The sequence below is a fragment of the Ambystoma mexicanum genome, chromosome 5q, assembly GCF_040938575.1.
Source record: "Ambystoma mexicanum isolate Mex_15411 chromosome 5q, UKY_AmexF1_1, whole genome shotgun sequence".
Classification (NCBI taxonomy): Eukaryota; Metazoa; Chordata; class Amphibia; order Caudata; family Ambystomatidae; genus Ambystoma; species Ambystoma mexicanum.
In genome coordinates, this window is record NC_090933.1 from 592347450 (window position 1) to 592371413 (window position 23964).

The 23964-nt window shown below is 44.1% G+C and overlaps 1 protein-coding gene across 1 annotated transcript in view; it reads left to right on the forward strand.

The window, feature by feature from the left end:
• TGS1 (trimethylguanosine synthase 1) overlaps positions 1-23964 on the forward strand; it is a 1067587-nt gene that overhangs the window by 70462 nt on the left and 973161 nt on the right. Inside the window, exon 2 of the mRNA XM_069621061.1 lies at positions 17609-17676. Within this exon, the coding sequence (XP_069477162.1) occupies positions 17609-17676 (68 nt within the window). The remainder of the gene's footprint in view (positions 1-17608; positions 17677-23964) is intronic.

Here is a 23964-nt window from a genome sequence, read left to right on the forward strand (position 1 = left end):
TTTCTTAGTTTTGTTTAGGTAGGGCATTCCAACCTATTATAAGGCAAGTTAGGCCTACAACCATCCTGACGTTTGATTTAATAAACCATTTTGTTTTGAATCTGTTGTCTGTCTTGCTTCATGATGCCTTCTCAGTATCCATTGGGAAACGTGTTACATTTTGGTTTCCCTTGATGTGGCGTCTCTGTACATCAGCATTTTGAATGACTTTGGCCTTGCAGCTTGTAAATACTTTTTGGATACTAGATCCATTGTTTATCAGCAGCAAATCTGAATGCTTTTACAAATGTTGGAGTTTGAAGGTGAGCTCTTTAGACAAACAGTTGGAACGGTGATGGGCTCATGCATGGCTCCTCAATATGCTATTATACATAGAGTGGCGGCTGACAACTGTGGCATGGTCCGAGGGATATGATAAGTAGGTTGGTCATGTCGTACAGTAGTATATGTTCATAGATGACCTACTTATTATTTGAAATGGACTGATGACCTTCCTCTGCGAATATGTTACTTACCATCCACAATCTTTTAAACGTAGCATCCCTTATGCTGAGTTGTTACGTGCAAGAAGAAATTGCTCTAATGATGAGTATTTTGTATTGGCAGCTGGATCGATTGGAAACAGTTTTGTAACAAGAGGCTGTTCTCGGAAAACAATTGACCTAGCCCATCGGAAATCGAAAAGGACCCAAAGGTCAGACCTGTTGATGACGAAATCTAGGACAGAAGAATTGTCAACAGTTGAATTCATTACTCAATTTAATATTTCATCTGAAAAGATGAGAAATATTCTGAGAAAATATTGACCAATTCTGTTAAGCGATAAGGACCTAAAGCAGGTACTAACAAATGTTCCATTCATTAAATTTTCCAAAGCTCCATCGTTGAAAGATAAATTAGCTCCTAGATTGCCTAGGAATTCAATGTGGGGTCCAGAAGATTGACTAACAAGATGTGTAATTTTGCTCAGGTTGGTAACACAGTGCGTTTCAAATACTAGAAGTTGTGGAGAATTGCGCCAGTCATTATGTGTACTACCAAGTTTGTAGTTCATTACAGTGTGTCCATGTGGCCTACAATAATATTGGCTTTTGTTTCATCTCTACAAGGCACGGAGGACCTTGTTATACATTTATCTACACGCCGCCACACAACACTGCGAGCCCGTGACGCTCTTGTTGTGCGAGGACTCGCTTCCTGGAGGAGGCAGGTCCTTTCCTGACCACGTGTGCAATCACGTGACATTGATCGTGAATTTAAACGGACTACAGCCACCCTTGCGGCGTTAAGCCCGGTGGAGTAAAGCCCAGCTGCTGCTGTTGTGCGGCTGTTATGCGGATGGTGGCGAGGTGATTCTGCAAACGATTGGTAGATTCAGATGATTCTTATTTTTTTAATTATTGTTAGGTTTTATTTTAAATTGATTTTAAACCATCTCCCTTGTATGTCACAATATTGTGGTTTATAGGTGTAGTATATTAATTGTTGGTTCATTTAAAATGTTCACCTTGAAGTCAGGTATGCCCTCTGATAGTAATAGAGACTCTATGGTGCTGCGGTCTAGTGAAATGCAGAGTACATCGGCTCAAGCATCCCCCGTCCAAACCCCTTCTAATAAGAATACTCCAAAAACACAGGAGAAGTCCAAAAGTGGTACACGGGTGTCAAGAAAAAATATCATCTTGACACCAATTAGTAATAGCCCTAACCACAATGACATACGAAAATTTTATGAAAAAGTTCAAAGTGGGAGGACTTTGAATGAGCCAATGAACCTGCCTCTTCCGGTGGCCAAAACGGCAAAATTGGGTATACCTAAATCAGTTATAACTGATGTGAATCCATCTGTAATTCCTTTAAATAGTGCAATTCCTGCTTCCATCTTAAGTACTACCATCTCAGATCAGACGCTACTAACTGCATCACATTCCCCTACAAGAAATTCTAAACCTATTTCAACCTTTGCCACAGTTGTAGAAGAATCAATGCATGAGAGTGAAGACCCATTAAACTCAAATTTTATTGCAGCACATGAAACATCAACCTTGAATGATTCGGTGGCTTCTGTAATCATTGAAACCGTGGGACATGTTAGTCCCGTCAAATCCCCTTCACTCTCTCACTCTGATTCCATTGTCTGCAGGGATTTAGAAAGCTCGAGGGCTTCAATTAAGATCGATTATGCCCAACCCTGCACCATGGACTCAACTAGAGAGGACGAGGAGTCCTTTTTACAACCAACACCTCGTCGCAGTCTAGCTACTGATAGGAAAAAACAAGGCAGTCCAACAGCTGCAAACCCGGCCCTTTTAGAGGTCACTCTGGGGGCAATTAATACCACGATTTATAGCCTATTTAAGCTTTTTGATTCTTTGGAGCAGAAAATAATTGCTCAAACAAATAAGCTAAACACCATTAGTGAATGGATGAAAGTTAGTACAGTGAAATCCAATACAAATTCACCTTTAGGAAATTTGGAGCAAAGAGTCTCTCTTCTTGAAACATATGTCTCATCTCAGCAAGTTTTGCTCGAAAATCCTGGTGCGTCTATTATGCATCGTATTCGCACTTTGGAAGCCACCAGTGCAGTACCTGTGAGCTTAACCTCTGCACTACCAACATTCTCTAATGTCATTCGACCAATCGAGTGTGCGGAAGACACCAGGACTGCAAAAAATAATGAGTCTTGGATTAGCATAGATTCTCCAGCTATGAATGCTGTTCAACATACTGATAACAATAACTCACGCGGCTGTCACAAACCTAATCCTCAAAGGAATAGTCGCACAACAGCGAACAACAAAAAATCAAAAGCTGTAGCCACTAAGATTGGCTCTAAAAAACGGCTTCAAAAGTGTCCCCTGGCAGAAACCCAAAAAATTAATTCTTGTATACCGATTATATCTATAGATAGTGGTGCTGATACTATACAGTCTGAATTCGACACTACCCCGAGCGTACCCTCGGTAATTAATGCTACGTCATGTATTTCTTCAATTCCACAAGTGGCCCCTAAGGAGGCTTTAATCCCGCCCGTGGAATATGATCCCCTGAATGAGTTGGTAAATTTATTGTTAACATCTTCCAACAAGATACAACCTTCGCCCGTTGTGCAGACGACTTCTTCAGCACATTTACAACCAACTTTAAGTAGGGAAGTCAAGCATGCTCAAACGGTTCACCCATTAGCAGGTGGTACCGATCGTTTAACCTCATTAAGAGCTGCGGTAGATTCTTACTTATTAAAAAAAATCTCAGAGGCCCTGCCAGAAATTCCGAGTGGTAGAGCCCTTCCTTCTCAGATACATAAGCCACTTAATGAGAGTGTTATTGAAGCACCTTCCTGTAACAATAGATCTGGTACTAGTCTAAATCAGAATCCACTTCCAGGAAATAGTTGTTGTAAACAAGATATTGCAAAAGAAAACATCAGAATGAACTCAGAAATTGGCAAAGCTATTAACAATCATCACACGGATGATGTTAGTACTGCATTGTCAAAGAAGTTCAGCTTGTTTCATACTTTAATTTTGAAGTGTCGCGACGGGTCCTACCCAAAATATGATTTATGTCGGGCTAGTGTCCTCAATATCTTTGGAGATATTGAAGGTTTGGATGCTATCGCTTCTTCTGACATAAATCAAATAGAGTTCTTGTGTGATAAGAATCTCTCCGTAGTAAGATTATGGATTAAATCTGGATTAGTCCGCAATACTCTTTGGAATGCAAGAATGGAATTATTCAATCTTGGTTTCTTGTTAGCTCAAGATCCAGCACGCCAACCCTCTAATGAGTTAAGCAACAAAGATTCTTCAAAATTCAAACCACAGTTAGCATGTGGTTGTAATTTCTGTACCAATGACTTACGTACAGGCTTGTCGGCTTCTGTCAATCATAACTCATAACCACTAATAAATTCGCCTCTTACTGAAATCTCACTAGCTTGCTGGAATACCAGAGGCTCCTCCCATTTGCAATGGACATCAAATAATCAATTGAATATATATGATATTGTAGCATTACAAGAAACATGGTTACTAAAGCCGCCCGTCTGGGATGACCATGAGCTCAGTCTCCTTCCAGCTGAACATAGTGGCAAAGGTAGACCCACTGCCGGCCTATTAGTTGCGGTGAAAGTAAGCAAGGGTTATAAAATCTCCCCCTGGCGAGCGCCAAATAAATACATACAATTGGTTAAAATTTCCTTTCAGAAGCGCACATATGCCCTTATTAATGTGTACAGAAACCCTGTAGGCATCACTGATGAAAATTTTTACACAGCTCTGTCGTCTCTTTTTGAATTGATCTCTATTCAGGGCAATATATCTGGAACTCTTGTAATGGGTGATCTAAACTTTTCATGTGTCGAGCATAATCCAACGAGTAAAAATCGCAATGGAGTACGGTGGATGTCTTTTATGAAAGATCTAGACTTAAAAATGGCAAATGGCACAATTATTGGAGATATCCCCTCAATGAACACCTGGGAGCGAGGTAATTCAAAATCCACAATTGACTATGTTTTCATATCTAACAATATCTTTATGAATGCCTCTAAATTTGTCGTTGTAAAACAAACAACTAGCGACCATCATCTGCTAGCTCTATCTTGGTCAGTCCCAGCGCCCGATTGCCTAAAAAACGCACGTTATTATAAACAAACCTTGACAGTAAATAATGGTAAAAATCGATTTAAGTGGTCTACGAATAAATTGTTGGCTTTGAATGAAGCAATTTTACTAAACAATCAAAGAGCACAAGGGGCTATGTCCTATATAGATGTTCTAAGTACCTTTGCAAATATCCAGCCTGTTCACAACAGGCCACCGAGAAGTCATGTTCATGGGTTTGATATGGCTCTCCACGAGAGAAAGAAAGCCCATCGCAAAGAGATCAGAAAACTTCGAAAATTACCATTACTTGAACAAATTAAAGCCGTCGGGTCTGTCAATACAAAATATCGAAATTGGGCACGGTCAAGGAAAGCCGCACTATACCAACTAGATAGCGAAAGGTTTTTACAAACATGTTGTAATAAAAACTCTGGTTTGATCTGGGAACTGCTAAATAAATGTGGCACAGCTCCACAAGCGTACTTCCAACTCAATGGTGTTCATGAAGCTGTGTGGATTAAACACTTCAACACTTTATATGACGATCCTAAGATGAGTAGCTACATTTATAATGGGAGTTCTGCAAGATGTTGGGAGCTGCAATGTACTGAAAATATCATCCAGTCCCTCATTAAAACAGCGTCCTCGTCAAGAGCAGCAGGCCTTGACGGACTTACCAACTGGATGTTTAAACAAAACATAAATGAATGGGCTCTAATTCTTAACAATGCATTTCATCACATTTTACAAACCAAATGTTTACCAGACTCTTGGCGCTCGTCCGTGATTATCCCGATTTATAAGAAGGGTGATCGCATGGACGCTAAAAGCTATCGCCCGATAGCGTTATTGGACGCTCCTGGGAAGTTGTTTACCAAGTTAGTATTAAGAGATTTCAATCTCTGGGCATCTGCAGCCTGTCAACGTGACCCAGCACAAACTGGTTTTGTGGCTGGTCTGGGTACTAGTGTTAACTTACTTACTTTAAATGCTATCCGACAACAAGCCCAGTGTAAGAGACAGCCTAGATATTTTGCATTTGTGGATTTACATTCCGCCTTTGATTCGGTTTCAAGACCTAAACTTATTAACAAGTTAATCAAAGCGGAGTGTCCCTCTACTCTTATAGACATCATTTTCGCATTGCATTCAAAAACTAAGATCTTTGTAAGATTAAACGCTGAAGGTCTTTTATCATCCCCTGTTCATACGTATAGAGGGTTAAAACAAGGATGCAGCTTAGCGTCAGCCTTGTTCAACTTTTTTATTAATGATGTTCGTTGGATCTTTACTAAAATAGCGGCTGACGCTCCAATGCTAAATGGTGTTAAAATTAGTGCATTATGGTATGCAGATGATCTTGTCCTTGTGTCAAAAACACCTAGTGGCCAACGTAATCTTCTGTCAGTACTTTGCAGCTATTTCAAAGAAAATGAATTACTTGTAAATACTGCCAAAACACAGATTGTTACGTTTATCCCTAAAGGTTTACGCAAGCATTTGTTAGAGTGGCAAATTGAGACAATTCCCATAAAGATAGTTCCAAATTATGTTTATTTGGGTGTTATTTTTGATGGTTGTCCTACATTAGACTCACAGCTGAATAAAATTAAACGGAAGCTAACTATGGCAATTTGTCAGACCCGAATAATTGTATCCAAGTATGGCAAATTCTCACTCAAAGCAGCCCTTCTGTTTTGGAATCAAAATGTTGTCCCAACTATTCTTTATGGTATGGAAACGCAAATCTTACCAACTGGATTTCTTAATCACTTAGAATCCAAATTTTGGCGAGCCATTCTGCATTTACCGCAATGCATTCCTGGGGTGATGATGCGTTATGAATTGGGCTTAATTTCATTAATTGCCCAACATAATTGGCGCTTATGCGCTTTATTTCGTAAATGTTTGCTTTCAACACAGGACAATTCTGCCTTGTCGGCTATCTCCAGTTACATACTAAACTCAGCAGAAATGTTCCCGAAACAGTGGTCCTCAAATGTTCTCTCTATTATGGTTAAGGCCGATATTTCACTGAGCCTTTTATTAGATCATCCAGAGAGAGCAAAGAAGAAAGTCCACATGATGGACTGGATTGAGACCCGAGTAAAGTGTTTAACCTATAAAGATTTTGATCCTGCAATATTTGGACCTAAAGCTTATAAAGACATTGCCTCGTATTTGTGCTTGTCTCCTTCCTCTGCCATTATATCTGATATCCTGAGGCTGCGGTTTAATATCTGGCCTACTAGGGAAGTTAAAGTAAGAAGGAGACAAATCACATCAGACTTCAATTGGTGCAGGTTTTGTCAAAACACAACAATTGTTGAAACCTTGCAACATTTATTATTGGAGTGCACAGCCCCTAAACTTTTGAGTTTAAGAAACATTCACTTTGCCAAATATTTTGTGTATTTTGCACAAATAGACCCAAGTAACAGATGGGTCGCTCTGGCTGCAACTGAATGTATGGGCATAAGGATTGCTACCATCAATTTTTTAAAATCTCTAAACCTGGAATGATTGATATACATCATGTTAAGCCAACACTCTTAAATTGTGAAATTTGATTTGGAAGATGATTGTAATTGTAAATGCTTGTTTTATTGATTTATTGCTTTTACTTATGAAAGAATGGATTTTTGTAACATGTATAAAATTGAAAAAGTTGCTGTAATACAACTATATTCAATAATAAAAAAATATATATATATATTGGTTCAATCATGGGACCTCTCAAATTGAGAATCCTGCAGCACTACAGAGCAATCAAGAATGTGAATGGAAACTATCCCCTTGCTCTGAATTTTCAGGAAGTTCATAATGATGATGTTTCCCGGATTTCCTTTAGTGCGTTGGATCATGTTAAATAACATGTACGTAAGGGCAATGCAGAGAAACAACTGCGACAACTGGAATATAGGTTGAATATACCTTTTGATAGAATGGAATTTAATGGACATAATAGCGACAAAGAAATGTGTGTTTTTTTTATGACTGGTATTTTTAGAATTGTTCATGGTTCTTTTCACGCCTTCCTATTTTCCAGTCTTTGCATGTTCGTTTTGATGGTGAGGTGGTAACCCACTTGGGCTTTATGATTGAAGGTACTGGAATGGATGTCGCTGTTAGCCAATTTATGGAACCACTAGATTAAACCTTTCCTGTTTGAAAAATGTTTTTGAATTATTGTGCCTGTAATTAGCGACTTTTGTACTTGTTTTGTCCTTGATGCTGCTAATATATTTATTTGTGAAGCGGTTAACGGGTTTAAGCCCACTAGGGCAGAATTTGTCCTGCTCGTGGCCCAATAGGGCAAAATGGTTGTTGCAGTTAGTCCATTTTCGGCGCTAGTAGATAACCCTATTTGGGTTTGAAAAGTGCTTTTGAACCGTTGCTTCTACATTTAGTCACTTTAGCACTTTTTTGATGCTGCTAATTTATTTATGAAGCGGTAGAACGGGTTCAAGTCCATTGGGGCAGAATTTGTGCTATTGTTAGCCCATAAAGGCATAGGGGGTCTCAGCTCACGTAAGGGTTCCAAAGTGTGTTTGATTTATTGTTGCTGCTTTCAGTTATTCTTGCACTTTATTGCCCGTGACTGTCACAAGTCTGCACAATACATCATTTGTGATTGTATTATGTACGCTTTTCCACACTTAAGTTCTGTATTGATTTTAGATATTTCTGTAAGAAGTCATTGGGCCTCATAAGTTTGCTGGTCCGGGAACTACGGTACTGGCAAGCATGCCGGTACAGTAGTTCCCGGAATGGCAAACTACGAGTTGTGCTCACAGGTGCCGTCCTGCACGCCAGGTCGGACCTGGCGTGCAGAGCAGCACCCGAGAGCACAACATGTCGGATACACCGGTGCCGGTGCATCCGACCTCCCCATTTCCATTCAGCCCTATAGGGGCGAATGGGAATGCGGAAAAACTTTTTTCCGGCGCCCGCAAATGGCCAATTACCGGGTCCGGCAGGGCCGTAATGACCCGGTAATTGCCTATTCGCGGGTGCCGGGAAAGAAAATTACACCGGCAGCAGTTACCGCCGATGTCATAATGAGGCACATTGGGCCTCATTTATAAGTTTGCTGGTCTGGGAACTACGGTACCGGTAAGCTTGCCGGTACCGTCGTTGCCCAGACCGGCTAACTACGAGTTGTGCGGCGGGTGCCTTTTCTCCCGCCAGGTCTGACCTGGCGGGAGAAAAGGCACCCGCCAGCACAGCATGACGGCATTGCCGGCACCATTATAAACGGTGCCGGCGCTACCGTCCTCCCCATTTCCATTGTGCCCTATGGGGCTGAAATGGGAATGGGGAGTGGCAATTACCGGCGCCCGCGAATGGGCAAATACCGGTCTGGCGGGGCCGGAATGCCCCGGAAATGGTCAGAATCTGCTTCTGAAATTCTCATTTTTGCCACTTTATGATGGGGTCCATGCTTCAACTAAAGTGCTAATGGTTCTGTTAGGATGTCTAAGCAACTTAAAGTGCACTGTCCTCTGTCGACATTTCCCCATCTCTGTCCCCTACAGTAAAAACTAAACAGTTGTACCAAAGTTATTGCCCAGGGGAATGATTCCCTCCTCCTGGACTGGGTGGCACAGTTCTGGTTCTAAGTTCTCCACAGGGGTAATGACCCTCTTCCCATGATTGATAGTACTTCATAAACAAACAAAAGGGTTGCAGATATTCTGATATTTTTGGTTAGAAAGTCAAATATTTTGTATCACCGGGGACATGACTCCCTTGCCCTGCACTATTGACTTGATCCTTCTTACTGGTTCAGTTGCCAGGAGAATGACTCCCTTCTCCTGGTCTTCTCAGGCTTTGTTCACAATTCACAACACCAGGGCAAATGTCCCCCTTCCCCTTCTCACAAAGCAAAGATCCAATTGTGATGAGGGTCTAAGACCCTTGTTCCTCTTCTTTCCCTAGGAGTACTTGGTGCACTCTCCTGCCAAGTACTTTGACACATAAGATGGTTTGTGATCTTCCTTTCTTGTGGGTGCGGGTCCCAGACCCATACTTATCTTTGGCTCCGTTCTTGCAGACCTGGTTCATTCTCCTGCCAGGTACTGCCATGAACAAATGGACTTTCAGTGTACTCTCTCTTACTGTCCTCTTCTGCTGTGGTTTGTGACCAGCCACTGTGGGGAAGAATATGATTCAGAGGCACGCTCTCTTTTGGTTAACTACTTCTGTCATGCCCGGCCCCCACCGGGGCTTTCTCTCTTGTTACCTGTTCTCTGGGAGCTCTTCGCTGGGTCTGGACGGGGCTGCAGGTTGTTGCTGGCGGTCACAGTGTTGTTCTGCGACTGTTTTGTCCACCCTGTTTGTGTCATGCCACCGCCTTTCAGCTTTTAGTTCTGCCTCAGCCAATAGGTCAAGGATTCCCCACTGCAACCTTTAAACTTGATGAGTGGGCTGTTTGTGGCTTCCTTGGCGCACACTCCTTGAACTTTCCGGGCTAGATTTCGTCTTTCGCTGGTTGTCTGTCTCACTTCTTGTAGTCCTTTGTCTATTTTTGATAGCGGTTGGCAATAGTAGGTATTAGTATTTAAGTCCTTCTTCAGTTCCTTCGATCTTTATTCCTCTGCGCTGCCTCCTAGTCCTTGTACTTCTATCATCAATCTCCCTTGGGTAGTCTATACTCTCCCTCATCTCAGTGAAAGTCTAGTCTATGGCCCTACACAGGTACATGGGTTCGTTAGGTGTGTGACTGGGGTTTTCAAAGTGGGGAGATGTGTAGGGTGAGAGGTATTTTACCACATTTCCCTTAGATGTTCGTCCTTGTCACTAGAGGTCGAGTCTCTCCGCATGAGATCCTTCCATTGAGTACCACCTCAAGGGGACTATCGGATAGCTGCCTCACCTCCGTGGTCTCATAGAAAGGGGCTCGTCTTCGGGGAGAGGTGTCGACATCTAAAGATTTGTCACAACCTTTAAGAAAATAAAAAAGAAACCCAAAAACGTTCACCAATAACAGTATGTATGCACTTTTCAACTCCACATCTGCTAATTACACAATCTCTCCCTCAAGACAATGTAAAATAAATACCACCTTCCAATACCATTACGTCTTGCAAAATGTACTTTAAACCAATTGCACATTCTTTTCAAACTCTTAATCTCATTTTCTAAACTTTTCACCTTTCCCTGTGTACTAATATATTTAGGTAGAACACTATAACTGCGGCTACCAAAACAACAGTTATAGCCACGGGAATGGTAACCCGCCTAAATACACGACGTCCTATTGGCAGATTTATAACCGCGGCCATGATGGGTTTGGTTTAACAGAGTCTACTCTGCCGACACAAAACAAAGTTTAAAATCACATTTCTCAAGCAAACCACCCCAGGACACACCACAATCAAGCATGTCAAAGAAATTGTTAAAAAGAAGATTTTCTCGTTTTTATCCATATTTATTTTTCAGTTTTCATGGCCCATAATCCCTATTGGCTCGCAACGTTAACCACGGCTATAACCGCGCGTATGCGAACCGTGGCTATTTGGTGGGTGGGATTATGCATGTGAACGTAGTTTTCCCACAGCTACACATCCATTTTGTGACAAAACTTAAAATCGCATTTTTTTAGTACAACGACCATAGGCCACACTACAATCAATGATTCCTGCCCCATTGGCTTTGCAACGCCACTTCTGATTGGTTCCTTGGTCATAACCGCGATTTTTCCACCACACCCACAGTAAACCTGTATGATTCTCTCATTGCTTTTTTAGCTTTGGATGAGACCCTTTGCACTCCTCCAGGAAAATCAGTGTCCGTCTACAAATCCTATTTTTCCTATTCATATTTACCTTCCTTATTCCTGAACCTCTCTCCCTTGTCTTGCCATCTGTAAGAAATGTGTTTTCTTTATTTCAACTTTTTTTTTCTGTTTTGTTAAACCTTTTCTTTTACGTCACATTGCTTTTGTCTTGTCTTTTTTTTCTTTACTGAATACATTTTCTTCCCTGTCCTACATATACCCTCATGTCAGAACACAGCAGTGACAGCAGCAAAGACCTACAGCAGGTCCTCGTCCTTCCATAAAATGATGACGTCTGGGCTGCCACATGCCCCCAACCGGTTACCAGACATTTGGTCGAAAAAAATTGGTTGACCAGACAAATGGTCGAACCAATTTGGTCGAAAACCAAATGGTCGAATTTTTTTTTATTTTATTTTCACCCCTTTTTTTGGGGGGGGGTCCCCCCAACCCCCTTTTTTTAAAAAACGAAAACCCGAAAAATATATATATAAATAAAAAAATTCGACCATTTGGTTTTCGACCAAATTGCGTCGAACAAATGTCTTTCGACCAGTTTTCATTCGACCAAATGTCTGGACACCCCCCAACCCCCTGCAAGAAGTTCTGCAGCATGGTGATGGCCTCCGACAGCTAGAGGTACTTCCTGGTGCAGGACCATCACAGCCTCAAGGAGGTGGAGGAGGTCTGTTGCACCTTCTGCCCTAAGGTCCTGCGAAAGGACAGGGTCCGTCCAACGTGCCATCCCAGAGCATGAACCCTAATCTAACATCTGTTGAGGGTGCACTGGGATATGGTGGACGAGCCCTACTGGCAGGCCCACTACAATCAGAAGGTGACGGCCCATATACCTCAAGCAGCATGATGTGTCACCAGTGCTGCATCAACCTCCTCATCTGCAGCACCATCACTTCCAGCGACATCCGGCAGGGCCACAGCTGCAACACCTTCAAACAGCGGGGCAACGGCGGCCCTACTGCCTGCGACCCAACCTGCTGTCCTTCGACTGGCAGTAAACCTCTCAGCAAGTGCATGATCCTGTGCCTCATGTGCCACAGCATGATTGCTGCGGGAGGTGCTACCCCCAGATGAGTGGGCCATTGCAATTGCGGACCCCTAAGTCAACTGCCACAGCTAGGCTTTTCTTTTTGTTTGGTATTGTTGGGAAGATATTAGTCAGATTATAATTATTGGCGATATCAAGAGTTTATATCCAATCCCCTTCTATAACTTCTTTGTCACTTTAGTTGGATTCATTAAGAGATTTTCTTCGGTGGTGTCTAGTTCAGTTAACAAGTTATTATTAACCAAGGCCCAGTTTGACAATATTTGATTCTTGCCGCTTTCCTTTGACAATATTAAATATTTTTGGTCTTTGGAAAGAAATTACTTTTCTGTATATAGCATCAGTATATTTCTAGCACTTATTGCGTTTAGTGATGACAAACACAGTTCTCACCTGATGAGGGCCATTGGGGTTGTTTGAGACAGGCCGAAAACTCTCCTCCAAAACTAACCCTCAAATTTTAAGCCAGATTTTTCCCGGGATTTGTGCCATTGCATCTGTGCCATATGTTAGGCTTGTTGCCACCTTAGCTTTGAAGAGGTTTATCACTGGAATGAGTGAAAAACGGCTGTATTTTCTATCCACGGCCATTGCTTGGTTTGTCAGGACTTTTAATTTGGCAAACAGCATTTCTTGCATCGAGATTTCTGATGGATTACTGCTTATCATTACTCCTAGGTATTTGAAGCAAGTGACCTCCAATTGAAACCCTTCAATGTGCCATTTAAATTTTTTAGATTTTGTTGATATTTTTTCCAAAATCATGATTTTAGTTTTTGCCTTATTCAACTCAAGGTTATTGGTCTTCAAATAGTCCATTACATTATTCAGTTGTCTTTGCAGACCCACCGGAGTTAAGCCCAGCAGGATGATGTAGTCTGCATAGAGCAGTCTTGAGACCTTCGTTCCCCCTATTGTTGGAGGAAAGCTTCTTATTTTGGTGTCTGCATAATCGGCTCGATATAAAGGACACCCCTGCTTTGCACCCCTAGCCGTGCTGATTTTCTTCGACGGGAGTCCTGATTGACTGAGTCTTACCCTAATGGTTGTGGCTTGATAGAGGGCTCTAATGGGACCCAGCACTGATGCCAGGCACTTCTTGTTTTTCAGTTTATTCCACAGGCGGTCCCTATTGACCTGATCAAATGCCTGGACTATACGCCGGACTGGAACGGGTCAATATAATCTGCTGTTATTTGACACAAACCGCATGTCCACTTCTCAGTGTTTGAGCACCTCGAATAGTCCTCAATACACCCCGTTACACTCCGCACACGGAAACACACTCTCCCTGCCTCCTTATGATGCCCCAGCACTGCCTCTTAATATATACTTGATGTTTCCTCTTACCCCCCTACCTTTCACATATTTAACATTATGGGTGTTGTGAGATTGGCATCATGGAAGAAGACGCAGACAACAGATTCAATATATAACAAAAGCTTTTATTAATGAAAACCTGCCCTTTGCTTGAGTCGAATTTCTCTACCTAAAGAAACAAATGTGTCAATATGTTCAACTGAAAAGTCTGTCTGTTTCCTAAACCCATAATTGCCCTCACAGCTGAGACAAAACAATGTGTAGGGATGTCAACCATAAACTAAACAGTGTTCCAAAAGTAAAGTTCTGAGCCATTTCAAGCTCGGGGTTACTGTTCAGCTTCTTTCCCCAAATGTCAATATGTTCATTCAAATATTCAACTTACCTTCTTTCGAACTTGAAACAATAAAGTTCCACACCTTTGTAAAGGTCAGGATGCCCTTCCCCAAGTTCAATACAGTATCAGGGCTGCACGTCTCAGCGGTTACTTTCGCAAGATCAATATCAAAAGATGACACAAAAAGAAGTCTCTTGGAGGTTTGGTTTTGCATTTCAACACTTCTTTACAACTTAGGGTTACCTTTCCCAAGTCTGGTATAAACCAGTAGTTGTCCTTCTTCCACAACAGTAAACTTCCTTGTTAGCATATTTGATGTAGTTTTAGACCACACTGTTCATCCATTACAAGTCACACAACCAGGAACTTCCAGGTCTCCTTGAAAAGTTAAATATTTGTTCAACAAAGTAGTTTCTCCAATGTAACTTCCCAACTTTAATATTCAAGTGGTCTCTCAACCTTGACTGCAACTTTGCCCTCAGAGCCTTTCATTCAACTTAGCATCCTAATTACTTGCAGTTCATTGTTCAATATTTCGCAAGTTTGTTCATTCAAGTTTTGCTTATTACATTCTGTTCAGAACGCAGCCTTGCATGTTTCATTCAGTTCGGTATTCAATAAATGTAACTTTCATTCCTTCATTCAATTTGGTATTACAAAAATGCTGTTTTGCTTCTTTCGTTCAATTCTGTATTCAATAAAGACAACTTTGCTTGTTCCTGTGGACCTCTACTACATTCATGGTCCCTTGGAGCGCCAAAGGGGTTCTAGTGCCCACGACTCTTACCCAGATCCGGCAGCTCCTATTAACGGCTTCTCCCAGAGCAGGAAAACCTGCTCGCCGGGTGCTCTGCTCAGCACTCTTCGGCTCACGTGCGCAACTCCCCCTCGCTTCATGGCAGCGCCTCCTGCTTCCTCCGCTTGCGTGCGATTACATCATGCACAATCACACCAGCAGGACTCCCTGGGTTTTGGTTGGCTCCTCGGTATCTCGGCTTCTCTCGCTCCTGCACTGCTCCTTCTGCTGTGCCTTCTTCTTTACCTGCTTCCCTGTTTTGCTTCAGCCTTCCACCATTAATATACTTGTGTTCCTTTTTAATGGCCTGCAGGTGTATACCATCAATTAATACTGCCTGACTATGATTACACAGACATGCCTGACCTTCATGCATCTTCTTCGTCCCAGTACCAAAGTGGTTGGAGCAATTGGTGTCTATTACTCTGTTGCTTTTTTCTCATCTAAGTACTAGAGTGGGGAAAGTATGTATTCTTCATAACTCTCAGTTGTTTCTTCCTTGTCTCAGTACTGTTAGTTACCCCAAGAGGGAAATAAAAGGCAACTGCCTTACAGTGACCCATAAAGGTCGGAAGAGGGTTTGGCTGATTGTCATAAGGACAAGGGGGATTCTGTGTTTTAGCCCAAGGTACCTCATCCCCAGTCTTTCTCCCTCTCTGTCCAACACGTCTGGGATTATAGTATCTCCTGCTCTTCTCAGAGATAAGGGAACATGGTGCACAATATCCCATAACCACTTCTTGGATAAGGGTTACCTTCTGAAAGGAGGATGTGGAATACCATGTCTTATCTAAGGGCATCCCACTTCCAATCCCCAAGGACCCTCTATCCAGGTGATCCTCCCTTGCTTGTCCGCCCCCAGGGGCATGATCCAAAAGCGATGGCCTTTCCCTGGGCCACCTGCACAGAGTGTGTGTGTGTGTGTGTGTGTGTGTTTGTGCGTGTGCGTGTCCGTCCCATAGAGGAAAAAGTCAAATGTTTGCTCAAGTGCACAGACCAAACAACAGCTGGACGCAATTGGAGCAGGTACGAAACAACTTGGGCATGAAGCGTAGACTCGATTTCCGGGGGGGGGGGTATGGTGGTTATTGCATCCATTAGTTAATATTTGATGGACAAGGGGGGAAAAATTGGTTATCGGACAGTTCAAGAAAACATCTTCAATGGCATGGCTGGCTGTAAAATTCTAAACAAAAAGCATTCAGAGGAAGACAAAATTCCAACACTTAACGATGTATTATTGATACCATTTGGGAGAGACTGTAATCACAGTTGTCGCGTTTCAATATATTCAACTGTTTTTTCTGCACACCACATGCTATTGCTATGACTGTTTCCTTCTCCTCGCAGTTAATGTTATGCCCTCACCATTTTGTAGGGGACCGTCGAGGAGGGATTTTCAGTGGCTAGGCAATTGCAATGTTTACACAGCATACACTGTCACTAAATCTTTACTAATATTAGATCACTTTTGAACAGAGATGGAATGCCGAGACTCATGGATAACTGGCAAAAAACCATATATGAAAATTGAGCAGTAACTAATGTGAACTGGGTTCAGTGGCTTTTATTTTTTACTAATTTATATTTCAAATACTTTTTACAGCCATATTTACAGTTCCAGAATGGTTAATTTTTGAGCTAAAGCATTCCTCTTCCTTTTACTTGATAGGCTCTTTGAAACATCTTTCTTCACTTGGGTTACACTACTGTGTAACCTTTGCTTAAAAGCACATTTTGGGAAATATGGTATAAAGTAGAGAATTACGTATTCTCCACATGTCCTTTTTTTAAAAGCCCTTGCCGGTTCTTGATGGCCAAAACAATTGGCTTATTTATTGGATCTAGCATTCATTTAGTATTATTGTTTGTTTCATTACATTTTTTGCTGACTTAAATGTGTGTACATTTAAAGTTCATATACACGCATCTACTCCTGAAATACCTTCAGTCATTACCACCTCAAGCAGCATCTCCCAGAACCCTACAGAAGGAAGAGGACAGATTTGACAAAGTTTTCTTCCTATACTAAAAAGGACTTTTTTCCGACCATTGAATTTCGTGTTTTGGAAAACATAGGTCACTATACCAGTTGTATTCTTCACACTTGAACTTTCGCCATTTAAAATGCCACCTGAGGTTTGACAAAAATATTGTGAATAAGCACCCCCCCAGCACTTTTTCTGAAAGGTCTGGAATATTTCAGAGGGAATCCCCCCACCCCCATAGCAGTTAGATGTTAACTGAAATGTTTTGACTGAAAAAGGAGCCTTTCTTTTACCATTACAACCCAAATGGCCATCTATCTGCCTACACTATCCCCAATGCTTGTAACGCACACTTGGTTCTATGCCCTGGCTGACCTCCCACCCTAGCCTTGGTCATAGTGCTGCTACTTTTTTGTAACGTTTGTTCTTCTCCTTTTTGAATTGTTGTACAAATACAGTTTTTAAACAAGCAAATCACTGTAAAATATTTGAAAAGTTGTAGTAGTGTTTCAGTTTTTATGAACGATTTTAAGATCTTTTACCTACAAGTTTTGTTAATGCTTGAACTGTCTAGCAAGAATCGAACATATTTACCATGTAGTAGCTGTAATGTCAATATTTGAACATATTGGCTTATCCTGTAAAATATTATTTTTGAAGTTTCTCCATATCGCGTGAATACAAATTCTTCATTATTTATGTTTCAGTGATCGAAAACTCTACAATTTAGGACTGAAAGGAGTCGACTTTCGAGAAGATGAAGAAGATTGGAGAGGTACCTAAGAAATCGATTGATAAGTAGTCAACCTTTGACACACACACCTTAAAACCATAAAATAGTTGCATAGCATTTCACTTCAGCAATATTTCCGTACCCTCTGCTGATGTGCGTTTATCTTGTGTTTCTTGCCCCCTGTTGCAAGAGATAAAATGCATGTTTTAGTTTGTCAAATTACATTTGAGCTGACTGAAGCATGTAAAGTACTTCATCAATGTTAAATTGTGTTGAAGCAAACCTTTGCAGGATATTAGCGGCTTAATAACTCGCCATGAAGAAGGTTTTATCACAGTGCGACTCTGCAGTTCACTGAAGAAAGCACTGCTCTTAATATTTTTACACCATGGTCATGTTGCTCTGGGGCGGAACGTTAATTAATGGAAGGCGTAAAAGCCTTCCATTAGCGTCGCGCCACATTTTCATCGATTTCTATGGCGTAGAGGAGGGGCAGAATGAAATTTGCATTGCCGCCGCCTCCCTTCCTCGCAGCCATACGAATCATCCAGCATTTGCTTCCACGTGCATTTTCATGCCGGCAAATATTCTGCGGATCCCTATAGGATCTGCTGACTTTATGCACCAGCATAAAGGAGGCAGACCCCACAGGGAACCATTGTAAATGCTGCCTGCTAGAGTGCAAATGTGCAGGGCAAAAGGCGGCATACCACCTGTGTGCGCCACGTTTTGTCTTAATCTTTTGCACTCCGCCTTGCAAATGAGTAAAAATGTGGCGGCGGGGACCTGTCTGTCGAAGTGCAAACACATTAGTTCCCTGTCGTCAAATTACAGTTTCTATAAAATGAGCTCCACAGATTTGTTGTGCACAAATACTTTGCAGATTGTTGCACTTTGCAACCAATTTTCCTGCATGGTTTTTTGCCAGTTATCCACGAGTATTGGTATTCCATTTCTTAATATGGTGTAACACTGTTACCTGATGTGGAACCTTTCATGCGGGTTTCTACTGTAACTGTTGAAATCCATTCATTTTTTTTTTTTTTTTTTTTTTTTATAACCCACGACGGAAGGTCTGAGGAGAAGACCCCTGCAGGGGCTGAGAAAACCAGAGCCCACAACCCTGGGAATTCGGTTCCATGTAATAATGTCCTCTCAAAAATATCGCCATGCAAAAATGTCACCGAAAAATGGCCGTTTTTTTGTGGGGACATTATTGCATGGAACATGCGGGGGACACCCCTGCAACCCCCAAACCCTTTTTTTCTTTCTTTATTTTTATTTAATTTTTTTTCTCCCCATGTCCCCATATATATGGTCACCCATATAATATCGCCACCACCTTTTCCCGGCGATATTATATATGGCGACCATATATATGTGGTTAATATTACCTGATACCGGGAATTCGGGGCCGAAAATTGTCCGACCGGGCAACATGGCCACCTAGCAAGGCGCGCATTGTAATCCGCGCCGACTGCAGAGACAGAGCCTTATATGGGCACCACCCATAGTGGAGAAGGCGAGAGGTAACCCGCTCCGCAAATGTAATGGCGGCACCCACAAGCAAAGTGTACTGGAGTGAGGCCCCGGAACTCTGAAAGAAGCGGGAGTGGGGGAGATGAGCCAGCAAGCCTCCCAGCCGTGTGGATTGGCCCATGAGGAACGAGATCAGGTCCGGAGGCCAGAAGCAACGCCGGTGGCCACCCGAAACGGTACCTAAAACGGCCCAGCTGAGAGAACAATGAAGGCAGAGCCGCGGTCCATGAGCCCCTCCACAGAGAAGCGGTGAGGAGGAGGCCCAACAGGCGACACGGCCCAGGCGGCAGAGAGCCCTGCGGAAGCAGACCTGCAGCATGGCGTGAGGGGTCCCGGGGCCTCCAGAAAAGGTAACCGGAGTGGAGGGAGAGGCCCTGGGAAGACAGCAGCAAAACAGCAAGATGAAGTAAGCCCAGCCCCCACTCCCCAGCGCAACCCAGACAACCAGACATACGGAAGGGTGGGGGACCAGCGCTCCTGCTGCCAGTGGAGCGCGCCCCCCCCGCCTCCCCAGAAGAGCGATAACAATAAGAAGGCTCCTGAGCCCCCGGACGAGGGAAAGAGAGGACCACGGGGACACGCCAAAGCAGTAAAGGCCCAACAGGGCCTAGAACCAGGCAGACCAGCTCACCTAAAGGCACCACGCAGGCAGGCAACCGGAGACCCCATCCAAAGTCAAGCAGTAACGAAGCAACTAGCTGAAAAGGGTTGCTCACAGAAAGGGTGAAGCCCTTCTCCCTCAAAACCACCACAAAAGAAGCAATAAGGAGCAATACGGAGGGGTGGGGGACTAACGCTCCCATGGCTGGTGAAGCGCTCCCCTGAACCCCCTCCCAGACCAGCAAGAACAGTAAGAAGGCTCCTTGTCCCCCGGACAAGCGATGGACATGACACGGGGACGCATCAATGCAATAAAGGCCCAAGATGGCTGTGAAGAGGGTCCCGTCGGACGAAGGGAAATGGGGAAACATGGAGTACTGACAGTGGCCCACGAAACAGCCCAGCCCTTACCTTGTTTCGTCGGGGTGGACGTCACGGGTGCTGTCCGGGGCTCGGAGCTGCGGCCGGCCGCGGTGCGGAGACGCGCGCACCCCGGCGTGTTCCTCTCGCCGCCGGAGCAGGCAAGAAGAGAGAGACGACGGGCTAGACGGAGCGGGTCGCTCTACGGAGGCAGTTCGCTCGGCGGGGGCGGGCGAGCAGGGACACCCAAGCAGGGGAAAGGAGGGGCCTTGGAAAACACATGGGAACGTGGACGGGACTCCCCTGACAGGCGGGAGTATCGGGAGGCACAACCCCAGACGGCAGCCTTTAAAGGAGGCGGGACGTGGCAGGAACAACCAATAGAAAGCCTGATAGTCAGGGAAGGACCCTATTGGTGGGGAGACAAGTCACTCATGACTTATAAAAGACCGGGAGCTGATCAACGTGTTGTTGTTTCCTTTTCTAGTCATACGGAGAGGGCGAAGAGCGAAGGGACGACTGGTGAGCCTATCCGGAGTCCCAAGAGGCTTAGGAAAGAAGGTTATTTTCCCAGGAAGCGGCCAGAGAAGTGAAGTAACTCTCAAACAGCCAGGAACAATTGACTATAATTTCGTTTGGTTAAGAACCAAGAATAAAGCACTATTTCAGCATCTAAACACTGGGTGTGACTCTTGATTTCTACATTGGCGACGAAGGTGGGATCTAGCGACAACGCGATGGAGACCCTAATTAAGGCGCTGACGGACGGCCAACAACAGTTGCAACAATTACTACAGCTACAGACTCAGCAAGCGGCAGCTGACCGCCAGGCCTTCCAGCAAGCCATCCAATTGCAGGGCGCCTTGCAAACCACGGCGCAAGACAAACAACACGAGACCATTACTAGGCTCACGGACGCAGTAGCCAGCTCCAGGAACCAGCCCATGGTACCGTCCACGCTGCTTCAGAAGTATAAGGAAGGGGAAGATCCAGCCTTTTTCTTCACCAGTTTTGAAAGAATAGCGAGAAATGCGCAATGGCCACCCGAACGTTGGGGACAATATGTGGCTCCCCTGTTATCCGGAGTGATGCAGGGAGCGTATCAGGCGGTGAACCCCAATGGCAACACTCCATACGGTGAAATCAAGGCAGCCGTACTGGACCGGTTAGGCCTGGACGAGGAGGCCTACCGTATCCAGTTAAGGGACACAAAGCTAAGGAATGGGGAAAGCCCCCGGCAGTTATATTACCGCATCAAAGATCTGACGGAGAAGTGGATCCAGGCACCTACCCCAGCTAACCAACCGCTATTGGACAAAATAATACTAGAACAGTTTATAGAAGCCTTGCCAGGTCCAATGCAAAGATGGGTTCGGCAACACCACCGGCCTACATTGGCAGAGGCGGTCGACATCGCGTCGGCTTATCAAAAGGCCGGGTATAGCCGTCTCCCCATAACCGGTGCCATAGGAAGAATGACCTTATCCAGCCTGGAACACCCAGTACAAAAGGGACCAAGAGGGATCCCCACCCGATGGAGGCAACCAGAGGACGCCCCAAAAAAATACGAAGAAAGAAAACTGGGACATGAGGAGAAGCAGTCACCTATGGCCCAGGGGTTTCGACAGCCCCAATGCTTTGAGTGCAGTGAATGGGGCCACATTGCCCGGTTTTGCCCCAGAAGGAAGACGACAGAGCCCATGGATATTGGCTTTATGAAAACCCATCCAGAAGAACGCAGCCCTGGACCCTATGTTGTGGATATAAGGGTTGATGGTCGACCAACGAGGGCGCTGCTAGATAGCGGAAGTAGACAAACAGCCATATCTCCAACCGTGAGTACTACACCTAACTTGTCTAACATTTCTATACCAATAAGGTGTATTCATGGGGACGTAAAATCATACCCGGTGAAGGAGATACAGATAGAGATGAACCACGAAACCACTCAGTTAAAGGCTGCCGTCCTTCCTACCCTACCTACCCCCGTAGTCATAGGGACAGACTTACCACACTTTGATAAAGCACTAAGGACCATAGAGGAAGAAGGCGGAAGCAGGGTCAACCTCAAAGTCACGAAAGAAGAGAACCCTAGAAACCCTCCCGGTCACAAAAGACGGAACAGATTAGAGTGGTGTCAAGCCAGTTATATGACTCGTCCAATCAATTGGAACCCCGAAGATCATGAAGATTCCCTGAGAGGCGAAACCCTGACTGATCCAACCCTTCGGGTAGCCCGGGAGAGAGCGGCCAACGAGATAGAACCAGATGTAACAAAGGGACCGGGGTTCTTGTTTCGTCATGGCCTCTTATATCGCAAATACAAAGCGGACGATGGGAACGTAAAAGAACAACTGGTCTTGCCAAAAACACATAGGATGGTCATAATGCAGTTAGCACATAACCACCCCTGTGGGGGGCACATGGCCTCCCTAAAAACCCAGCAGAACATCTTGAGACGGTTCTATTGGCCAGGCATATATGGGGAAGTAGCCCGGTTCTGCAAGGCGTGCCCGACTTGCCAGTTAACCAGTGGGGTTTTACCAGCAAAGGCCCCACTACAGAAAATGCCCCTCATTAACGTACCCTTCCAGCGAATAGGCATGGACATCGTGGGACCTATAGAACCTGCTTCCCGAGGGTACAGGTATCTACTAGTCATAGTTGACTATGCTACGCGATATCCGGAGGCGTTCCCCCTTGAAGGGAACCTCAGCCCGACAGTTATGTGACCAACTCATACCCTTCTTCGCGAGGGTGGGGTTACCCTCGGAAGTCATTACCGACCAAGGGACTAATTTCATGTCCACCCTACTTCGACAAGTATGCGAGAGACTACAGATTCATCAGCTACGTACCTCAGTGTATCATCCCCAGACAGACGGGTTAGTCGAAAGGTATAACAAAACAATCAAGAAGATGATACGAAGAGTAACAGGACCCGACGGGAAGAACTGGGAACGAGTATTACCCTTAGTCTTAATGGTATTAAGAGATACACCGCAATCATCTACGGGATTCTCTCCCTTTGAGCTCCTTTTCGGAAGACAACCCCGAACCATATTGGATCTCGTAAAAGAGGAATGGGAGACTTCAGAGGAAATTTCATTAACAGAGTATACCGAAGAGCTAAAAGAACATCTGACAATACTCCGTTCAATGGCCGAAACGAATCTAGGACAAGCCCAAGTAACTCAGGAGAAAACATATAACAAAGGAAGTCGGATGAGAACGTTCAAGGTAGGGGACCAAGTACTGATCCTCCTACCTACCAGTACGAACAAACTCCTGGCCAGATGGAGAGGTCCTTATGAAGTTAAGGAGGTCCTTAGTCCGGTGACGTATCGAATCCACCAACCCGACCGGGCCAAACCAGACCAGGTATATCACGTGAATCTACTAAAGGCATGGACCACACCCATATTAGCGGCAACGATGGAGATCGGTGACGATGGTTCAGAACAAAATGTGACCCGACAACAAGGCAAACTGGAAGACGTTCAATGGGGTAAAATACTAACACCTTCCATGAAATCCGAACTGTTAGCCAGCCTGTCACCCTATGCAGGGGCCTTCTCGACCTTACCTGGAAGAACCAATCTAATCGAACATGAGATCAGAACCGATCCCGGACAGACTGTCCGGCTAAGACCCTATCGGATCCCCGAAGCAAGAAGGCTAATCATCAAAAACGAGGTAAAAGACATGCTACGCATGGATATTATTGAACCATCCACCAGCTCCTGGTCCTCCCCGATAGTACTGGTACCAAAGCCGGACGGTACAATTAGGTTTTGTATGGATTACCGACAGCTGAATACCATTTCCAGA